A 20313-nucleotide genomic window follows, 5' to 3' on the forward strand; every position below is an offset into this window, starting at 1 on the left:
CTTGTATGCTGCTGACCAATATTGTTCAATACATTGTTTGTCTCGTGCATGACTTAACTTTTACTCGTTGGCATGGCTACTGAAAGGTCGCGATCAAGATGACTAGGCGTGGCCAGTAACGCCATTCTCAGGTTTTTAGATGTAATACCTTGGTATGGCCACTAGAGTGTAATGTTTTACCGTTGAATGAGAACTGTTTAGCGTGAATGTTATTGAAAATGGTTGGAGTAGAATTTCTATGCCGTATATTTATTTCACGTTGTATTCAAATGTTTTCAATATTTGGCTTGTGTAGATATGACATTTACCCCACTATATGATCACAGCATAAGAATATGTACGTATTACATAGCCTACAGGTTGGAAATCGAAGTAGGCTATTTGCCCCATACACTTACACATTCACACTTCATATTTTTTACTAGTTGCCTAGATGCACTTATTGGAGCGGTAATACAATAGTAATAATTTTAGTAAATGTAGTAACCTGTAATATGAAAGTATTGTATTGTATTGTAACCCTAGAAGCAGGAAGAGAGACTAGGCCTACTACTGCAAGTGGACCAGGTTGCTACATGCCCTTTCAAACACTGCGTGCTGCTGACCAATTATACAGCTCAATAAATGAGGCCTTCACCATCCTCCATCTGAGTCCTGCGTACTGGCGGACGGCGTGGGTCTGTCCTATTTACACACCTGATGTTACAGTGGTTACGGGTTCAAGTCCAATATGGAACAACAGTGATAGTCTACACAACGCAGGTTTCACAAGCCTTAAAATTGATTAGGCCTCTACAACCGTTTTTGTCCCATCTCTTTCATTTTCCATGCCATGCTGACTTGGAGTCGTAAGATTAGGCTATCTACTTAATCGATGTGTTTAAAGAACAACATGCCTAGGCTATAAAGAGGAAGTGAAACTTCAAAACCCTCTCAACCATCAGCTGACTCTGATATGATGCACGCTAAACAAAGGCATATGTGCCACCAACTTCTCTGTATAGTCACATGAAATGTTTGGCATATCACTTTTTTCGAGCGTTCATTGTCGGCCGGCTAAAACATTTAAGTGGGTCTTTCCGAAGTGTGAATGACTGAAACGACACTTGTCAAAATCACTAGGCAGCCATTCTCAAATTACTTTAAAAAAAAAGTAAACTGAACTGAGGTTGTCCAAAAATCTCCCGTTGCGTCAGCGTCTCTAGCGACATAGCCAGCTATTACTTATTTCTATCAGTCAAGCAATTCTCGTTGTCCATGCCCTGGGTTCCACTTCCTAGATCTAGTTTAGTTTCGTTTCTCTCTCTGGATTACAGGCGTAGCTGCTTATATTCGCAGTCAATTCGTAGTCACCTCAGTGGGGAAAGTTTGCATAACCTATACGTGTTCTTCACTGTCGGGTTGTCTCTGAAGAGATCTACAAAATGAAGACTGGAATCTTTTTCCTGATCGCCATGTGTGTTTTATTCACAGGTAAAAAAAAACAGCACAAGTCCTGTTGAATCAGTTTTGGTGAAGTATTTTTTTTTTCATGTGTCGGACCTCTGCACTGTAGCCTTTGTGCCCAAATGTAATGTCTTGCAGCTAGGCCAGCATGACCAGTAGTCTCAGAATCATGTTGGGTATTTGTCCGTGAATCGATTGCTTCCTTGATCACGTAGGCTATTAAAGAAATGATCTCAGCAAATCCTTGACAATAACATGATCAATGTTAATCAATGTAGTTACGTTGTTACAGATGCAGTAGGCCTATTCCGTGAAGGTTGAAGTTTAGTCAATGTATTCACCATTGGAAGTTAAATGTTGTGTCTTGTTAATCAAATAATCAAGATGTATTTAGCTTGGTGAGTTTAGGGTCTGATCTTTGTATCTTATTCAGTTTCATGTCCTATTAGTTGGATGTCATGTAGACCTGTAAACAATGCATTACGTTTATGTTAATGTGGAACTTCTGATAAGACATAAAGAAAACAAATTGAAATGAAGATCTCATCAAATTGGACATTTTGTCTGAGAAAAGCCTTTTCAGTCTATGACCCATATGAAAGGTTATATATTGCTTAAAAGAAGCTATAAACTAACCAGAGTAAACGTATATAAATACAAAGCAAGCTCATATAGTGCACTATTGGATTTTTTTCACAGATTGTTTCTCACTTCTCTGGCACTTTTGCTATTATCTGTCACATGTAGCCATTTCCCTCTCTTTCTCATCTGCTCGGTACTGCAAAAAAAAGTCTGTGAGCCTAAATCCGATCACATGCCTTCTCCGTCATTGTGGTGACAAGATATTTGTGTCATGCTGAAGCAGGAAGAGAGAGAGAGAACTTGTGAACAAATGTGATTGTTCAGCTAACATGACATTTTCTGTTAGAGGTTGGTTACTTCTCTCACGTGTATACCCCTATGAGTCACATTTATTTCCAGTGATTTATCTGGGATGCCCAGTGTGCTTGAGCTTCCTACATGATATTATTATCATTATATTATTGTCATTATTATTATCATTATTATTATTAATATTATTATTCTTATGATTAATAACAACAACAACCATTATAATAACAACAATAAAAATATACTGAACCCAAATATAACACAACATAGAACAATCTCAAAACAGTACAGAGTAACAGTTAATAATGTTTATGACATCGCTCAATGCATTGCAGTACACTATAGATGCTGCATGTGTATGGTTATAGTATGACATTATGCACAGAATTTGAGAGAATAAGGTTTTTGTGAGCATGAACAAATCACAGGATCTTTTATTTCAGCTCATGGGACCAAAATTGAACATTTTAAAACTTAACAGTGTTTTTTATATTATTATTATTATATAATGATACATATCACCCATCATTACTGCTTGGCCCTGTTGCATTATACATTTAGGAATGTTGCACATTTACAGGATTGGATGAGTCAAAGTGAAGTAGCAGCAGATGTATCTGCTGTATGTGCTGCAGTGATCCAGCTGTGCTGGTTTATATGTGCTGCAGTGTTTCAGCTGTGCTGGTTTATATGTGATGCAGTGATCCACCTGTGCTGGTTTCTGGCTGATTCATCTGTCTAATATTCCCAAATGCAGCAATCGCATCATCAGCCCAGAATCCATCTGCAAGCCTCAAGCCCGCAGCTGAGGTTACTTTAGCCCCAACCAAACCCACCACAACTACACCCAAACCCACCACAACTAAACCCAAACCCACCACGACTACACCCAAACCCACCACAACTACACCCAAACCCACCACAAAACCACCCAAACCCACCACGACTACACCCAAACCCACCACAACTACACCCAAACCCAAACCCACCACAACTACACCCAAACCCAAACCCACCACAACTACACCCAAACCCACCACACCCAAACCCACCACAACTACACCCAAACCAACTCCTGTACCAGGCCCAACTCCTCCCACCAATACCACTATGGGCAACTACAACTACACAGAAGGAGGAACGCTTTACGTCATGGCCCAGATGGCTCTTCAGATCAGAGTGAATGACAGCAAGGTAATATGACCACACCAAGTGCTGTCATTGCTAAGGACTCCGTGAGCTTTACCCTAAAATTCAAAGAGGGCCGCATTGTGTTTGACTTCACAAGGGTAAGCCGTTTTATGCACCAAAAGTGCTTGCTTAAAGAGAACTTATAATGCTTTTCCAGAGCACAAAGCTCTAAGTCACTTTTGTGGCTTTTAGTTTTAAATAGCCCTTGACGATAACATGACCGGATTTCTTAAATGAAAACCGAGGACATTTCCAGTTCTGCAGTCAATATATCATTAAAATATCCAATGTTTTTATCTTTGAAAAACAGGGGGACTGCGCTGGTTTCATGTATTTTGATCATGGCAACTGTTATAAACATGGTAATAAACTATGGTGAAGGCTGACTGATCAAATTGAAAACTCAGCTGCTCTCAACATATGGGTGGCTGAAAAAGTGACACAGTGAAAAATATTATGCACTAGCCTACATCCAAGTACATTGTATTCCTATACAAATCAGCTACCCAACACCTGGCTGGTAGTATGATTCCTATATCCCGTTACCCCACCCCAGCTTTAATCCCTGGGTTACCTCCTGACTTGAACAGACATTTGTGGTGTTGTTGTGGATTTACTTGACACTTGCTAGCTTCTGGTCGAATTTTACACAGCAGTTTTCTCTAAAACTAGGCAAGCAAGTAGTTAGTAGAAGAAGAAGAGTCATATGAAGCTGCTATCGTAAGCCAGCCTACATAGGCCTCTGTTGGTCTGTTCATGGTTCGGAGGGTTATATTATGTCTGTCCTACAATAATGACTGTACAATACATTGTGCTTGGTCTTTTTTAAGGAAACCTGGCTAAACATACATATATATGTAAGGATGAGGTCATCTGTCACCATGATCTGATAACTTCTAACTGTCTCTCTTGCTTTGTGCAAAACTGGTGTGTAATGTAGTGTTTGGGAGAGAGTTGATCTTTCCTTCTGGTTAAAGAGTTTTTTGCCCTTCTTAAGCATGTCAGTCATAGACTTTTGATGCATTTTATTGACATGTTCTGTCAGGCTGGAGGTGTGTTCACTCTCCAACCAGTGAAGACCACACCAAGTGCTGTCATTGCTAAGGACTCCGTGAGCTTTACCCTAAAATTCAAAGAGGGCCGCATTGTGTTTGACTTCACAAGGGTAAGCCGTTTTATGCACCAAAAGTGCTTGCTTAAAGAGAACTTATAATGCTTTTCCAGAGCACAAAGCTCTAAGTCACTTTTGTGCCTGTGATATAAAGATATAAAAATCATAAAATAATTTAAGATTTCAGAAAAAAATGAATGTAGGTCAGTCATTACCTGCATTTAGTATAACTGCGGGAAAGAGGTTTGTGGCTCATCTGCCCAAATTAACCAAATGTTATGGCTGGGCTTAGAAGTTCAGTGAAAAGCAGACTGGGAAAGAATAGCAGGTTGAGTTTAATGGGGTTAATATACTCTCATTATGAAACTGTTTGTCTTGTGAATGAAATTAGTACATTTACTTGTCTCTAAGTATTTTTCTTGTCTCCAAGTATTTAACTTGTCTCTCAGTATTTTAGTGAACCATAAGGCCAGTTTTACATGCTGTCCAATGCCTTTGTTTAACACAGCGCTCATGGTTTCATTGCTTTTTATTGCTTATATTTACTGCTTGTATATTACACTGCAGTTTCTCTAGGCACGGTGCCAGTGTGTCTTACTTAGATTGTTACAGTAGTTACTATGATAAAATTGGTATCTGTAAAACCTCAGTAACCAACCACTTTGGCACTGCAGTTGAAGTTGATGGCCCTTAAAGTTCCTTCATGTCTTTGAACAGAACACCACCTCAAAGGCTGTCTACGTCAAATCTTTGGACCTGAGCCTGAACTATGCTTTCATCAAAGGAGGTAAAGTTACTAAGCCCATATTTGCATTTTCAGTATTTACATGTGGAAACACTTTTTTGGACTTTGTACATATCTGGTTATTGGCTTGGTGTTTTGTTTATTCACCAGATACTGATATCACGCAGCGCTAGACATGTTTTGCAGACTGTCTAAATACTGATAGTCATAAAGTAATGTGAGTTTAACGCTCACTTTGTTGTCAGGCGTCTTCTATCTGTCAGAAGTGGGACATGACTTTGCATGCCAGAAACAGATCAGCTGATAGCAACAAATGCTTTAAATAACTGGAGTGTTGGGTCAAGGCAGGACCCTGAGGGGAAGCTGAACCAGCTTCTTTTTGTCTGGTCACCTACGTTTTTTTTTTTTTTTTTTTTTTTTTGCATCTCCATTTCTGTAGACGTTGTCTAAGATAAAACCTAGGATTGCTGAAAACCAGCATCTATGTTAAGATAAACATCACCTTTCCACTTTCCGAAGTGCTAGTTCAGCTCAACATCTCATCATTGCCCTAGCATGCAGTTAGTCACCTGCTCTTTCCACTGCCAACCTGAACTGTTTACCAAAGGAGTGGCACTCATTTTATGCTAACATAACAACCCATGGACAGCATTACAGCCTGTTTGTTTGTTTGGAGAACATGGCAGAAGTCTACTCGTGGAAACAACTCACATTCAGCATTTGAAGAACTCAATTACAGATACTATTGTGGCATTACCATCATTTTCGGCAATGGTTGTCATTATCAAAAATACACGACTGTCACTGTCTAACAATGTTGCCCAAAGAGTGGGACAATATATGATCAGCCTTATTTTTTATATACATTACTCAGAACCCCCCAAAAAATACTGAAGCACCAAAGCAAGAAGATGGCTGATGACGTGGTATTGAATAAACTGGTACTGTGGTAGTGAGTTAACAGGTTTATGAGTTAATGAGTAGTGTAAGGATATTTTAGGTCACATGGTAGGGAAAGCACTGACTGACAGGCAGAGCTTCAGTGATGTCACTACCAGTGGCTATTTGGTTAAAAGAACACCTGTCCTGGTGGGCCCATGGAATTGAGTGGCACTTTTGGGATTGTTTTTGAAACATTCTTTCGATTATCACCTTCTCACCAACCAAACCCTAAACTATTAATAAAGAACGCCACCAAACCTGGTGTCACCTAGTAAGTGACCACTTTCTGGGGCTCTGCCAAGCTGACACACACATACACGCTCCAACTCATCCACACATGGTAGGTTCCACTTACACGTATTTACCTGGCATAATGTCTAGGATGTAGGACTAACAGTTCTTTCTGTTGAACTGTGGAAGGCTTTTAGTTTTAAATAGCCCTTGACGATAACATGACCGGATTTCTTAAATGAAAACCGAGGACATTTCCAGTTCTGCAGTCAATATATCATTAAAATATCCAATGTTTTTATCTTTGAAAAACAGGGGGACCGCTGGTTTCATGTATTTTGATCATGGCAACTGTTATAAACATGGTAATAAACTATGGTGAAGGCTGACTGATCAAATTGAAAACTCAGCTGCTCTCAACATATGGGTGGCTGAAAAAGTGACACAGTGAAAAATATTATGCACTAGCCTACATCCAAGTACATTGTATTCCTATACAAATCAGCTACCCAACACCTGGCTGGTAGTATGATTCCTATATCCCGTTACCCCACCCCAGCTTTAATCCCTGGGTTACCTCCTGACTTGAACAGACATTTGTGGTGTTGTTGTGGATTTACTTGACACTTGCTAGCTTCTGGTCGAATTTTACACAGCAGTTTTCTCTAAAACTAGGCAAGCAAGTAGTTAGTAGAAGAAGAAGAGTCATATGAAGCTGCTATCGTAAGCCAGCCTACATAGGCCTCTGTTGGTCAGAACAAGCACAACACAAGAGGTCTTAGGATTTTCCGGTCTGTTTTTAATTCACAGTTAAAAAACTGTAGGGGGAAAATGATTTTGAACGAAAATCTTGACCTGTTGGTTCGTAACAGTATTCGTAAAAAAATATTTTAGTTTAACTCTTCCTTGAGATACTATACCTATTTGAACACATGAGACCAAACAAAAAAATGCTCGTTAGAAAAATATGTATCATGACCAACAAGGAAAGAAAAAAACAAGGAAAGAAAAAAAGGCCAAGACAAACAAAGCATGATAGAGAGAGGAAAAACCAGCACAACAAGGCTAGCTGCTACTAAATGTAGGTCATGTCACCATGGCCTCAGAAACTTTGTTTATTAGGATTACTGATGTGAAAGATTGGACATGGACTTGTGGCCTACGGTATTGCTCTTGATAAGCAAGCGGGTAGAGATATGTGCTAGCAACAACAGGGTCAAGGGTTCAGTTCCTAAATGCTAAAATGTATACTTATCTCTAATGAGATTGCTTTGGGTAATAGCAACAGCTGAAAAAAATGAATATGGAATTGATTATGTTAATTGATAAATATAGTGAACATATTTGAACATAGGTGAAAATAGGTAATGTTCAAACTTTAATCCAAATATTTGAATTTTGAATGGACAGGAAATATTAGAATGGAAGAATTTTGGCATGATTGTTCAAAGGTACTATCACTCTGAACTCCACCCCACCAAACATGTCTAACTCTGAGCAGCAACTGTTGCCAACGCACAAAAGAAAAATTTGAAATATTGGAAAGGAAAAAAAAGTGTGACCTATTGTGTGACCTATTTTTTGCAGTCAAGAAGTTGTACACTGCCAAGAATGGATCAGTAGAGCTCTTCAAGGCAGCCATTGGCCACTCCTACGTCTGTCGAAATGAGTCCATCTTTCTGGGAAATCAGATATACTTGGACGTGACCCAGGACAAGGTCCAGGCCTTCAACTTCACTGCGAAAAACCAATTTGGCCCGAGTGAGTATCATAAGGCCTTTGTCCTAATCCAAAACCAAAGGCAATCCAACAAATGCAAGATACTTAATAAGCTAATAAGAGAAGTTGTGTTTACCATTTCTCTAAACATTAGGTTCATATAAGATGTTTATGTTTTGACATATATTACAAAAGTGTGATAAATCAACAATGCTCATGGGCAGAGTACACAACTATACACAACTCCATATGTATATCCCACCAGAAGGTAGAGCAGACAGATTTACTGTTATATCTTAAGCACGTCAGGGCACCGTCTGACCATGTTATTCAATGCATACATGGTGTTCGTTCTCCTGCTACAGTTGACCCGTGCAAGGCCGACAAGCAAGACTACACTGTCGCCATTGCCGTGGGCATTGTGCTTCTCATCCTCATCATCATTGTGATCCTGGCTTATGCCTGTAGCCGACGGCGCAGGAGTGACGGCTACCAGTCCCTCTGAGGCACCCAGATGGGCACAGGATGCCAGCAGCCTCCGTCTGTGGCACATCAGTCATCCTCTCAGTCGTATCCATAATGTCAAGCAGTCATTTTGCATTTGGGTTTGGATGTAGTATTTTGTATTCTAGGCAGTTTACAGCCTTGTTTCTTTGTGCACTGTGTTCATAACTGATGTCTTTTTGGTGTTATCGTGCCCTTGTAATATACTGTATAGGGGGAAGGGCATTGTCCTCTTACAGCACTGACCATTTTTGTCTATTTTCTTCAGCTGGATGATTAAGAATGAATCAAAAAAGTAATGTCTGTTGCTCACATTCTGCAAAGGGAATCAAGATATGCCTCAATTTAGAAGCTCTTACATGGATTGTCTAAATGTAAAATTGAAACAAAAATTCACTTGAAGAAAGGGAAATTGTGTAATGAGGAATAATCCAAGCTAGTTGAAGCACATTTTAAAAGTTTGAGTCTGTGTAAGGTAAATGTTTAGGCCGTTCCTCAAATGTTATGCAAATGTAGGCAATATAAGGGAATATAAGTATATACATGCATTGTAGGCCTACACACAGGGAAATTGTTACAATGTTTTAAAATGGCATTTGCATTTTTGTTGAAATAAAGAGGGACTGACTTTACCATGTGTTTTAAATGATTCCTAATGTTTCTTGTTTAATAACTTGACATGTGTTTGACTTTTTCTAAAACTAATACACTGACTGGAATGTCTGAATTATTCTATGCTATCCATCGAGCATTTATTTTATTTTCACTCGGTGGGAGGGTGAACCCCAACAGCCCCAGCCCCCAAAAGGGGCGTTGTTCACGCGTACCACGAAGAGGACGGCAAACTACACCCTACACAACAACTAGCACAAGATGGAAGGTAAAAATCTGGCTTGTTCTTTTAAAGTACATTTTAGGATAACGTTTTAATGTGCACAGCCTCTATGTTGTCTTGATTCAGTTATGCTAGAATGAGGAATGTTGCCCCAAGTAGCATACACAGCCTAACATGCGTGGAAAAGTTAAGTTGCGATTTCTCTTCTCAGTCACGAAATGAGAAAATCCACCATTTAAGTATCATGGGATTCCTATGTTTTACTCGATTTGGGATTACATTCGTTTCCTCCTAGATGAAACCGGCACAGCGCCTGCTGCAGAGTCGAACCTAAATCCTACTCCAGCTTCTACTGAAGCAGGACCGCTTGTTCAAGTGACGTTTCAAAAGGACCCGAACCGAAAAACTAAATATTTGGAAGCAGAACCCAAAGCGCTCGGGGTGTGTTTTACAGTTATGTTGTATAACACAAAAACTGCATTGTATCATTATAGGATATTGCCTGGACAACTATTTATTCATAACTTGTGTGTGTGTGCCTTTGACCAGTGCACGCAGATTTTACTTGCTGTTTTCCTGATCAACTTTGGCCTTATCAACTATGGCCTTATCAATGAAGAACTGAGGATAGCGGAAATCGTAAATGGAATCTTTGTAAGTTATTAGCTGTGATGCCTGCACCTTTAGACGGGAGTCTTAATAAAATAACACTTGACGTGAATTTCATTTCTCTTTTCAGCCCATTATTGCTGGAAGTGTTGCCATTGCTGCACAGAATCTTAAACTGCCTATTGTAAGTTTCGATATCTCATTTGCATAGCTTCAGTCATACCTCATTAATCCATCATCTGGATTTTTCAACCTGAGCTCTATTATATTTTACAGTCGTGTTCTACAGTTACTGATACTGGTACGGATCCTTTCCATGTTTTCAGACCTTTATTATAACATAATGAGCCTGTCAGTGGTTTACTTGGCCGCCGATGCTTGCCCCGTGGGATTACATTGTAGCCAAGGCCTATAGCGGTTCCTAGAATTGTAAAATTCAATAACTGGCCTAGTGGATCGATTTCGATCGTTAATTGTCCTTAGTTAAAGTTTGAATTCGAATAGATCTAAAAAAAACAGCCCAGTTGAAAAAATGCTTTAAGTTATAGAACACGCTGATATCCTCATGAACTATCTGCGCTCCTGTTTCTGTCCAGCTGAGGTCCTGTTTGGTACTCCAGGTGTTCTCCTGCATATCCTGTAGTATCACCTTCCTCTTCACCATCTCCGACTTTCTTTCGAGAAAAATCTACGATCACGGTTGCGCTTATTTTGAAGAAGAAAATAACGGAACTTACGTAGGCCTATGCAGAATGCTGGCGGTGAGCACAAATTAACACAATGATAACTTTCTTCAACAAAAAAGCTCTACATGCCTATCATTATCTGGATGTTTTTTTTTTTAACCAGTCAGGTAGTTACTAGTAAACCATATCAACGCTGTTTACGTGCCAACTGTTGTTGCACTCATGAGGACCTAACTCAGTGGTTACCATTCCAGCCCCACTGTATCTGTTCCACGTCATCACTGTCTAATAGCTAATTGATTTCAGTCAGGTGTGAGGGATAAGAGATAAACTCGACCTTTGTCAAATATTCCAAGCAGCCTTCCACCATGTCATGCATAGGCTACTACGTTTCACACATAACTATTGTTTAAAGGCACTCAAACTAGGGATCTAGGATACATCAGCATACTATAGGTGCAGGGAGAAAAGAAAGCAGTTATTATGCAATGCATGAAGTTCGGGGGAAGTAAAACCAAGTTAGTTGAACCCTTCATCCTCTTTTTTTTGATCCACTGTCACAGGGCGCCGAGGAACATTATAGTGCTGAAGCCATTGTAGTTCTGGTCACACTCATCGCCATCTCTGCCACACTGGCGGCCTACTGCTGCAAAGTCATCCAGTGCTGCTCGCCAGTCAGCCATATGGTGAGACTCCCTACCTGCTGATACACACAGACTTGTCACTTGTCACCACACACAACTCACTCAAATCCTGTACTCTGTTAAATGAGACCGTTTAAAGCGGACCTCGTATGCTTTTACGTTTTTCCCCTTTCCTTTTGTGTGCATGTAAACGGTCTGCAAAGTTCCAAAAGCCAAAAGTACACGCCAGAGGGAGTTACTCTCTCCCGCAGAAACCACCTCTGTCAGTTGCCTGAAATGCCTTCTTGGAATTGCAGTAATTTCCTCTCTTGCATGATGAAGCAATCTCATAACACAACCCTTATTGGCTGATGATGTTATTGCCTGTTGAGCTGACGAATCAGAGCACACTAGGCTCATCAGGAGAAAAATAATGTGTTTTTGGATCCAGTACTCAACAGGTAGTTATTGAAGATACTCAACTACAATGTCATTTATTTAAACTCTACTTCCCATTTTCGCTTGAGTGAATAGACACTTGTAGAATGCAGCCCTAGCTTGTTCTGTCTTCTTCCCCCTTCGTCTGAGGAGTTCCCCCCTCCTCAAAATAGCCAGTCGACTCTTCACCTCTGTCTGCAGTGCACTAATACTTTCTCTCTGTTCATTGTCTGCTTGTTTCTATAACCTCCTCCGCTGCCACCTCTGGAATCAGCCTTTTGTATTTTAAACTGTCGTCTTGACCTAGCTTGACCTAGCTTTCTAATGAACGCCATGTCTTTCCATGCCATAGTTATAAATGACCTCCCTCACGCAGTTCAATTGACTCTCCGCTGTACCTTCCTTTTAAATCACCATGGAGGCAGCTCCACTCCTTGACCTCAGAGGGCCCAGGCCATCCAACTTTTGGTTTCTGCCCACTACATGTTTCCTTCTATAGTCTGCCTGATTCATCTCTGCTGTTCAACAGCTGCCAGTGCAAGTGTGGCAGGGTACTAATATCCTGTGGTCTTTGAGCTTCTTAGATTAACAACACTGCATTCTATGCATATTGCTTCTTTGTTTCAGAAGAAACTGAAACAGAAAATGAATGAGAGAATACATGAGAACACAGAGAGACCTGTACTTTTAGAACCAGAGAGACCTGTACTTTTAGAACCAGAGTTGGGTTATGTCTGGAACCATTTTTTTTTTTACAACAAATACGTAGCTGTGTTCAACAACGATGTTAAATCCCAAATCTTTTGAAAAGCTTCAGTGGCTTCTGTGTCTGTTCTGTTCCGTTCCAGCCTGTGATCACTGTGAACGCACCTCCAGCCTCAGAGTGAGAGGAAAAAGAGGAGAAAAGAGCAAAGGAAAAGCCAGTTGCCAAGGATACATCGGTTTCTAGCCACTACATTATTTTATATTTGTTTTACTTATTTTTTATACTTCATAGCCTACTTCTATTCTTTCTTCAAAAGGGAAAATATATTTTTGTATACAATGAACTGTATTCCTGACTTTCTCTTAAGCACTGACTTCACTAAAGCGGCACTATATGAATAATTAGTGGAAATATTTACTACAAATATGAAATACGTGTAAGACCCTTGTTTTACTAATCTTAACATTCATTGTATTATGCAAACATTTGGTAATTCTTCCCTTTTTGTATGGCTAATCCATGTAACCATATCAAAATATATTTCATGTTATCAGGTAACTGATCAATAAAATCAACTTTTTAACTTATCTGCTTTGTACTAGATTACTGTTAAGTCTTACAGAGACACACAAAGGGTGTATTTAGGACTATTTCGGGGAAAAAAAACCACATTGTGACAGCAACATTTAGTATCACTTCTGTGTCACATTCAAGTTCATGGCTTGTTCATGTCAACTAGTGTAATTCATAATGTTTGAATATGAATTCTTACATTCAACATAACCCAGGGTTTGTTAATATTGAAGTTGTTGTTTGGTCATGTTAATGTTAATGTCTAAATGAATTACTATATTAGTGAAGATAAGTGAAGATAAAGATTGCTGGCCAATGGCCCTGGATGGTCACCTGGGCCTTGAAAGACTACTACTGTAAAATGGTTAATAACTGAACAGGGTATTGCACCAGCACAGCCATGCACAACGGCAATAGTTTGTTGAATATCTTCTTGTTTACGCCGATAATCTTCACACCTAACATCAAGTTCATTACACAAAGCTTTATTACAAAATTTAAATATACTTAAATACCATACAAAATTGTACTGATGTAGACATTCATGGTTAAGTTTATAAAGCCCTTGTGCTCTGTCTATTTCTCCACACTGATCTTTGATGCTCTGTGTGTTCTTCCACGTTAGCAGTAATGCGTTGCTGTGGTTCCTAGCAGCAAACGTGTTAAAGTTTTTTTATGACTGGAGCTTTGCCAAGAAATCACAAGGTCACACACACGAGACAAAAGAACAACCACAACAGTTTCCAAACCCAACCCTTTTAGCTGCTCAATAGAGGTCTGTGGTCTTTGATGAGTAATCACATGGCAGGAACTTCCATAAATATTGCTGATACGCGGTCACTGGTCATAGTTGCAGTTCAGCAGCGCAATGACTCTGGGGAAAAAAAAGAGAATTAAATTAGGGAACATAGTTTCATAATAATGAAAAATTAAGATGTATAATTTCACGTTTAACATGTCCACCTGCTAAGACGCACAAGGCCAATAAATACCACTGAAATTGATGAGAGCTTTAGCCATTTTGAACATGCTATTAGTGTTAAGACCCCCTCCAGTGAAAATCTAGTTTTTAAACTTCCTAACATGTCCATATGGTGTTTTAATATGATACACAACATATTATGAGCCAAAAAAGCAGTCAATGCCATGGTGAGTAGTTACACCTTGGAACTGCAATGTACCAAATGACCATTGTACCAAATCTCAAAAACACAAAATAAGACTAAATGAGAAGAAGTCATTTTAAATGCCATGATGGGATTTGTTTTCATGAAAAACAACTTAAATATCTCATTAAGAGGAACAGAGATGATTTTTTAGGGTTTTCACCATTGTATATCCCAGACTAAATTCTCCACGATAGGCTTTAAGGGTTACACATCTTTTCTGTCATATACCTGGGAGGATGGAACTGTGGCCGTTTCTTCCAGGTCACCGTAACAACCGTTTTTGTGACGAATGAGGTTCCCCCAGAGCACTGAGCAGTTGCAGCCGGGACATCTGCCCTCTACTGGTAGCAGGTGGCCCGGCTCAGATTTGAGGAAGTGCCGGGCCAGGCAAATCAGATGACACACTGTGTCACATGATGGCAGGAAGCAGGACAATTTATCTGCAGACTGACAGGAAACAACAGACGGTTATGAAGGTAACACTCCCACCACGCCCACCAGACGCTTACCAGACACTTCCCGACTCCACGTACCACATGGTGGTGTGTCATACGCTGACAGTTTGCCTGTAGCCTTACCACAGCTTACCAATTGCCATATTCGACTGGTCCGTTTTTTTGCAGCACCGGGCCAAAGTGCTGCGTGATTTTTATTTGACTGTTTTCTGTACCAGGTGCAGCACGTTTGGCACGGAGGGGAACTAGCGTGCAGCTCAGTGTACCAAGGTCATGTGATGTATTAAAATGGCCGGCACGAACGAACGTTAACTGTCAACCCCCCCCCCCCCCCCCCCCTATTTTGCTCCTCCCCCCCTTCTCTCTCCCCACCTGTCTCCCTCACTGTCTGCAGTCGGCCCAGTCTGAATGTTATGTTTGAGGAGATCTATGTTCATGACCAAGTCATTTTTCTATTTGACTGGTCATGTTGAGTGGAGCAACCTGGCCTAGTGAAGACTGAAGAACAGTATAAAAGGACACACACACAAGGTCATACACAATTAGTGCTAATTAGACACACAATTTGTCCCAAAACATATATCACATTGTTAAAGTCAAAAGAAATGCACTGTGTGTGTGTGTGTGTGTGTGTCAGACACTGAAAAGGCTAAAAAGCATTGAGGTCAATGAAAGGTATCCATCTACCATCTGTTAGCTTGGCTTAGCGACGGCGGTGGAGTCTCTGGACTTAAGCATCAAGCAGCCAACCACCAAAAATCTAAACAGAACAAGAGCAACATGTCTACAACACAAATGAGCAGTCCGGATGTCATAGGGCAGGGGTTTTCAACTGGTTTTGTCCCAGGGACCACCATTTTGACCAGAAAGTAATCCGCGGCCCACTGATGTGCCAGTGATTCCCTAAACATTTTACAGTCCCGTACCCTTCTTTTTTATGTTTGTAGCCGCTGCCGCCACGCCCCCTCCCCCCGCACACATATTCTGCCTATAATACTTTTCTTCACTGAATATGGGTGTACATCAGTATTTTGGGCAATGCGATTTGGCTATTCAGACATAAATATGTCGACGGGCCCAGGTATATTTATAAAAAAAACTGTCAACACTGTGAACTGATCAACATAGGCTCATGTCGCGGACCCCCTGCAATGCCGTCACGGACCACCAGGGGGCCACGGACCCCTGGTTGAAAACCCCTGTCATAGGGGTAAAAATACACCGATGGCTAATGGTAGCACAACAATTACAAGTACTGCATATCACAGACTCTACATATTATTTGAATGAAAGACTGCTGAACTATATAATACAAAACAGGATGAACTATTCCTCGGGAAGATGTATTGTGCCTATTGTGTTCTACGCTGTTCCTTTCCTTTCAGTTGTGTTCTATGAAGAAGCAAGCATTGAAGCATTACAGCACAGCCCAACTGGCACCAGCGCTGTTTTTGAATGCCATGAGTCTCATCCTCACCTTCACAGTTTTCAGACAGAGCTTGCAGCATTCCTTCACTCCATCCTCTTCCTCCACTTCTTGCTCCTGGCATGCCGCCTCTGCAGCCGGGCGCTTCTTCTTGGCCCGCACCCCCCCAAAGGCCACGGGCATGTGCGCGGGTGGCCAGAGCGCCGGCGCGAAGTTGAGATGGTACTCCGGCCGAAGCCAGCGCACGGTGAGCGGCAGCCGGCTCCATGGTGCCACCTGCAGCATGTGGGACGCCACGCGCCAGTGGAACTGCAGGCTAGACTCGCGCCGCACGCGCCGTGCCACATGCGCCAGCCGACGCGAGTAGTGAGGGTGCTGCCATGCCCACTCAAACTGGCACAGAGGCAGAGGAGGAGGAGGATGGAGAGATGGACAAGTCACATTATTTGATGCCAGCCAGAAAATTCAAGTTCAAGTCTTTTATTGTCAGATGCACAGAACAACACAGAGTCAGACTGGGCACTGAAATTCTTGTGACCAGACACCGCACAACAACCTAACATAACATAACATAACATATAGATACTCTGAACATAGAATAAACCTATACTAACGTAGAAAACAAAAAAATATGCTAAATATACTAACTATACTAAATATAAAATACAATATACTAAACCTATAATAAACATATAATAAACCTATACCAACCTAGAAACTAAAAATATGCTAAATATACTAAATATACAATACAAAGGGACAATACAAGACAAGTCAAGTATGGAAGACAAGTCAGGTATGTAATTTTCACTGACATCATTATAGTGTTAGACATCGTTCTGACATCGGGTTTGGGTTGTTCTGTGTCATTCTGTGACACTACTGTCACCCTTTTGCACTTCAGTTTCATCCCCTGTTAATCTATGAAGGGGGCATAGACAGTGTTCTTCAAAATGTATTGGATGTTCACACCCTGGGGTGAAATGAAATTGAAAAAGTCCATGACCAGAACATCCTGAATTACTCTTTTCCTTGAAGCATAACGGCAGGGTTTGGTACACAGAAGCTTGTCTATGCTTGTTAATTTCTTGTGGAAAAAACACTGCACATTTTACGCATTGTTGAGCAATAATCTCTTTTTCTCTGCCTTTCATTGCATGTTTGTATTTTGTAACCTTTAATACATAAACAGCAACCCTGACTCAAGATACAGTCATATTGCCAGGCATCTTACCACAGTTAAGAGCTGCATCTACTGCATTTCTAAATGTCAAAGTGGGTTAAAACTTCCTGATAGGAATATTCAACCAGTCCACCTGTGGTTGTGCTTGATGAGTAGGGATGACCAACACACAATTTCCCAAAAGACAAACTCACCCTCAAAGCTGCAATGTCTGATGGAAATCCGTGGATGATGAGAACCATTTCCCTGTAAGACAGAAAATGGGAGAACATGGAGTAACCAAATTCTTCTGCGGCTAAAAGTAGCTTACACAATCTAAACGTGCTTACCATGGTCCCTTGCCGCTAGTTCTTTTCGCTCCACCTTTTTGTCGACCAGCGTTATGTTGTCCTATCCTTCGCTCTGGGTTTACCGTGAAGCCGATATAGATACGACCCTTAAATTTGGGGTTAGTACAGAACAACATGTACACCCCAAAAAAACTTTCTACCTCTACAACCATTTGGTAAGACACCTATATATTAAATATAATGATTTGAGTTGGGTCATATTTTTCACTAACGCCTATGAAAGGTTATCGTTCAGTTTCTTAACATAAGAAGTCCGTTAACCTCGACTCAGCTAGCTAACATTTCCAGTTTGCAAGAAAACAGCCCATGAAACAGCCCCTTGTTCATCCTCGGAAGTCATCAAACTGTTTGCAGACTACCGAAAAAGTGACCCACAAAAAACAACACTGATTTGCAATTCCATGTTGACATTTAGCAGATAAGTTCTAACTGGGGCATTTAGTTCGCAATAATGTTGCAAAATGTTTTGAATCGCATTCGCTTCCTTATTAGCTGTTCACATGTAATGCCTGAATATAAATCGCAAATTAACTGCTTTATTTCGTCATTAAATGCCCCCTAGAACAATGTTTTTAAGTTATGCTGATATTCATTAACATAATTATACAGCGCTAAACTTTCTAGATCTGAGATGCATGTAATGTAATTATTATTATGAAGGCAAACTTTAAATTGGATCACAAAGGTAGGACCCAATTTCTATGTTTTGATCCCGCCTTCTTAAGAGCAAAAACGATTGGTCATATCGTGCAAATCCGAAGTTTCAATTGGATAACTGTTTTGTGCAACCTCTGACCATGCGTAACCGGTAGAAAATTCATGGAGTCAAGATTGTAATAGCGTGACTAAAATATATCACCGTAACGTTTCGGACATTTAAGGACTCGTTCTGTAATTATGGCAATAACAGCTGACCTCATCCGCGAGAAAATGATAGCGGAGATTGGAGCAGTACATGTGGTATGTAATCTCGCATGTTACAGGATGGTATATTCTCGAAATATTGCGTTTTATTTTGTGAATATTCCAACAGAGATTTTTGTCTTTGTAATGCATTGTAATTTGGATCCATAGTTTTAGTCATTAGACTGTCTAATTTCCATTTCAACACTTTCAAACGACAGGATGTTGAAGATACCTCCCCAAACAGATGTGCTGCTAGTTTCAAGGTTCTTGTGGTGTCTCCCCAATTTGAAGGAAAGCCACTATTACAGAGGCACAGGTAACGTTGAATAGATGGAACATTCTTAACCCTCCTATTATGTTTGGGGTCAATTTGACCCTTTTCAATGTTTAACGTCTCTAAATAAATGATTAGCATCGTTTTTTTTGCTTCATATTTAATGACTTTTCGTAATCTAATGGGGACAACTGGGTAAACACAAAATGAACATGATGATATGTTTTCAATGTCCTGTACACATGCTTTACGCATAGGTGTTGTTTGGGGTCAATTTGACCCCAGGCTGTTTTAATTGTATAAAATATATAAGAAATATAAACTTTTTTCATCACATTGTTACTATTCTTGATAACAGAAATAGTTTTCTATTCCATATGTTATAGATAACAACAATATGTACTTAGAAATAATATGGAGCCATAAAACACCAGAAGGATATCTCTTTCCAATTTTAAGTCAATCAGTGAGATTTGATGGTGATCTGCATATTTCTCCATAGTAGCATAACATGTATTCTGGATGTATAAGGGGGGTGGGTGGGGGTATTGTTTTATTTTTAAGGGCTATTTAGGTAGTCAACAAACAAACCTAAGGTACCTGACACATAAACTTGGGTAAAAAAAAATATTATAATCATTTTTTGGAGGTTTAAATTGCTGGGGTCAAATTGACCCCAAGCATAATAGATGTGAGTAAAATTTGAACATAATAGGAGGGTTAAGGTGGGGTGAATGCCGCTGCTAATTGGTGCAAGATAGAGACACAATCCCACTGTATGAATGTAGAAAGTCAACATACAGCATCTGACTGGAGCATACTTTAAATTTCCAGAATGGTGAACACCTGCTTGGCGGAAGAACTAAAGGAGATTCATGCCTTTGAACAGAAGACCCTAACGCCGGAACAGTGGGAGAAACAGAAAGCACAGTGATATATATACACAAGCATATGCACACACACACACACACACACACACACACAGTTGAACAAAACAGACATCACTATCATACAATGAAACAAGGACTGGAAAGACAGGAAAAGTTGCTATCTTCATACCATGGATGTTTCAGCCCCACAACACCCACTACAAAAATAACTCTTGACTAAAAGCATGCTATTATCCCGTACTGCCAGTTCACATTACAGCCTTTTTTATCTTCATCTCCTAGCTTAAACAAGGTCTACCAGTTTCAGCCATCTTTGTCATGTACACCGGAAAACATTAAAAGTCTGTGGTAAAGGAGGAAAAAAAACTTGTATGATTTCCTGTTTGGGTTTGTGAGTGTGACGTCTCATT

The 20313-nt window shown here is 40.2% G+C and overlaps 4 protein-coding genes across 4 annotated transcripts; 3 read left to right on the top strand and 1 right to left on the bottom strand.

The window, feature by feature from the left end:
* Positions 1-1187: 1187 nt before the first annotated feature.
* On the top strand, positions 1188-9412 carry cd68 (CD68 molecule). The gene is made up of 6 exons (XM_012835456.3): positions 1188-1473; positions 3095-3531; positions 4574-4693; positions 5357-5426; positions 8145-8318; positions 8642-9412. The coding sequence occupies exons 1-6, from the start codon at positions 1425-1427 to the stop codon at positions 8779-8781; spliced, it is 990 nt and encodes a 329-aa protein (XP_012690910.2). The 5' UTR covers positions 1188-1424; the 3' UTR covers positions 8782-9412.
* An 87-nt stretch (positions 9413-9499) lies between these two features.
* Positions 9500-13264, top strand: LOC105907193. Its single transcript, XM_012835479.3, has 7 exons — positions 9500-9660; positions 9911-10056; positions 10165-10269; positions 10355-10408; positions 10821-10985; positions 11474-11596; positions 12820-13264. The coding sequence occupies exons 1-7, from the start codon at positions 9654-9656 to the stop codon at positions 12856-12858; spliced, it is 639 nt and encodes a 212-aa protein (XP_012690933.2). The 5' UTR covers positions 9500-9653; the 3' UTR covers positions 12859-13264.
* A 455-nt stretch (positions 13265-13719) lies between these two features.
* On the bottom strand, positions 13720-18294 carry slx1b (SLX1 homolog B, structure-specific endonuclease subunit). The gene is made up of 5 exons (XM_012835478.3): positions 17813-18294; positions 17678-17729; positions 16352-16693; positions 14648-14866; positions 13720-14124 (listed from the first exon to the last, which is right to left on the bottom strand). The coding sequence occupies exons 1-5, from the start codon at positions 17983-17985 to the stop codon at positions 14095-14097; spliced, it is 816 nt and encodes a 271-aa protein (XP_012690932.2). The 5' UTR covers positions 17986-18294; the 3' UTR covers positions 13720-14094.
* Positions 18295-18608: 314 nt separating this feature from the next.
* zgc:112271 (BolA family transcriptional regulator) lies at positions 18609-20269 on the top strand. Its single transcript, XM_012835480.3, has 3 exons — positions 18609-18793; positions 18958-19055; positions 19848-20269. Exons 1-3 carry the CDS (start codon positions 18731-18733, stop codon positions 19945-19947), a joined length of 261 nt encoding a protein of 86 aa, XP_012690934.1. The 5' UTR covers positions 18609-18730; the 3' UTR covers positions 19948-20269.
* The last annotated feature ends 44 nt before the right edge of the window (positions 20270-20313 follow it).

The sequence above is a fragment of the Clupea harengus genome, chromosome 18 (assembly GCF_900700415.2).
Source record: "Clupea harengus chromosome 18, Ch_v2.0.2, whole genome shotgun sequence".
Lineage (NCBI taxonomy): Eukaryota > Metazoa > Chordata > Actinopteri > Clupeiformes > Clupeidae > Clupea > Clupea harengus.

Excerpts from the sequence above, each read along its gene's own strand:
- cd68 (XM_012835456.3), top strand. The coding sequence starts at position 1,425 with ATGAAGACTGGAATCTTTTTCCTGATCGCCATGTGTGTTTTATTCACA. Across the intron at positions 3,532-4,573 it reads TCAGAGTGAATGACAGCAAG|GCTGGAGGTGTGTTCACTCT; the intron begins GTAATATGACCA and ends ATGTTCTGTCAG. Across the intron at positions 4,694-5,356 it reads TTGTGTTTGACTTCACAAGG|AACACCACCTCAAAGGCTGT; the intron begins GTAAGCCGTTTT and ends GTCTTTGAACAG.
- LOC105907193 (XM_012835479.3), top strand. Across the intron at positions 10,057-10,164 it reads CAGAACCCAAAGCGCTCGGG|TGCACGCAGATTTTACTTGC; the intron begins GTGTGTTTTACA and ends GCCTTTGACCAG. Across the intron at positions 10,986-11,473 it reads GCCTATGCAGAATGCTGGCG|GGCGCCGAGGAACATTATAG; the intron begins GTGAGCACAAAT and ends CCACTGTCACAG.
- slx1b (XM_012835478.3), bottom strand. The coding sequence starts at position 17,985 with ATGGTTGTAGAGGTAGAAAGTTTTTTTGGGGTGTACATGTTGTTCTGT. Across the intron at positions 16,694-17,677 it reads CAGACATTGCAGCTTTGAGG|TTTGAGTGGGCATGGCAGCA; the intron begins GTGAGTTTGTCT and ends CCTCTGTGCCAG. Across the intron at positions 14,125-14,647 it reads CCACAGTTCCATCCTCCCAG|AGTCATTGCGCTGCTGAACT; the intron begins GTATATGACAGA and ends TTTTTTCCCCAG.
- zgc:112271 (XM_012835480.3), top strand. The coding sequence starts at position 18,731 with ATGGCAATAACAGCTGACCTCATCCGCGAGAAAATGATAGCGGAGATT. Across the intron at positions 18,794-18,957 it reads AGATTGGAGCAGTACATGTG|GATGTTGAAGATACCTCCCC; the intron begins GTATGTAATCTC and ends TTCAAACGACAG. Across the intron at positions 19,056-19,847 it reads CCACTATTACAGAGGCACAG|AATGGTGAACACCTGCTTGG; the intron begins GTAACGTTGAAT and ends TTAAATTTCCAG.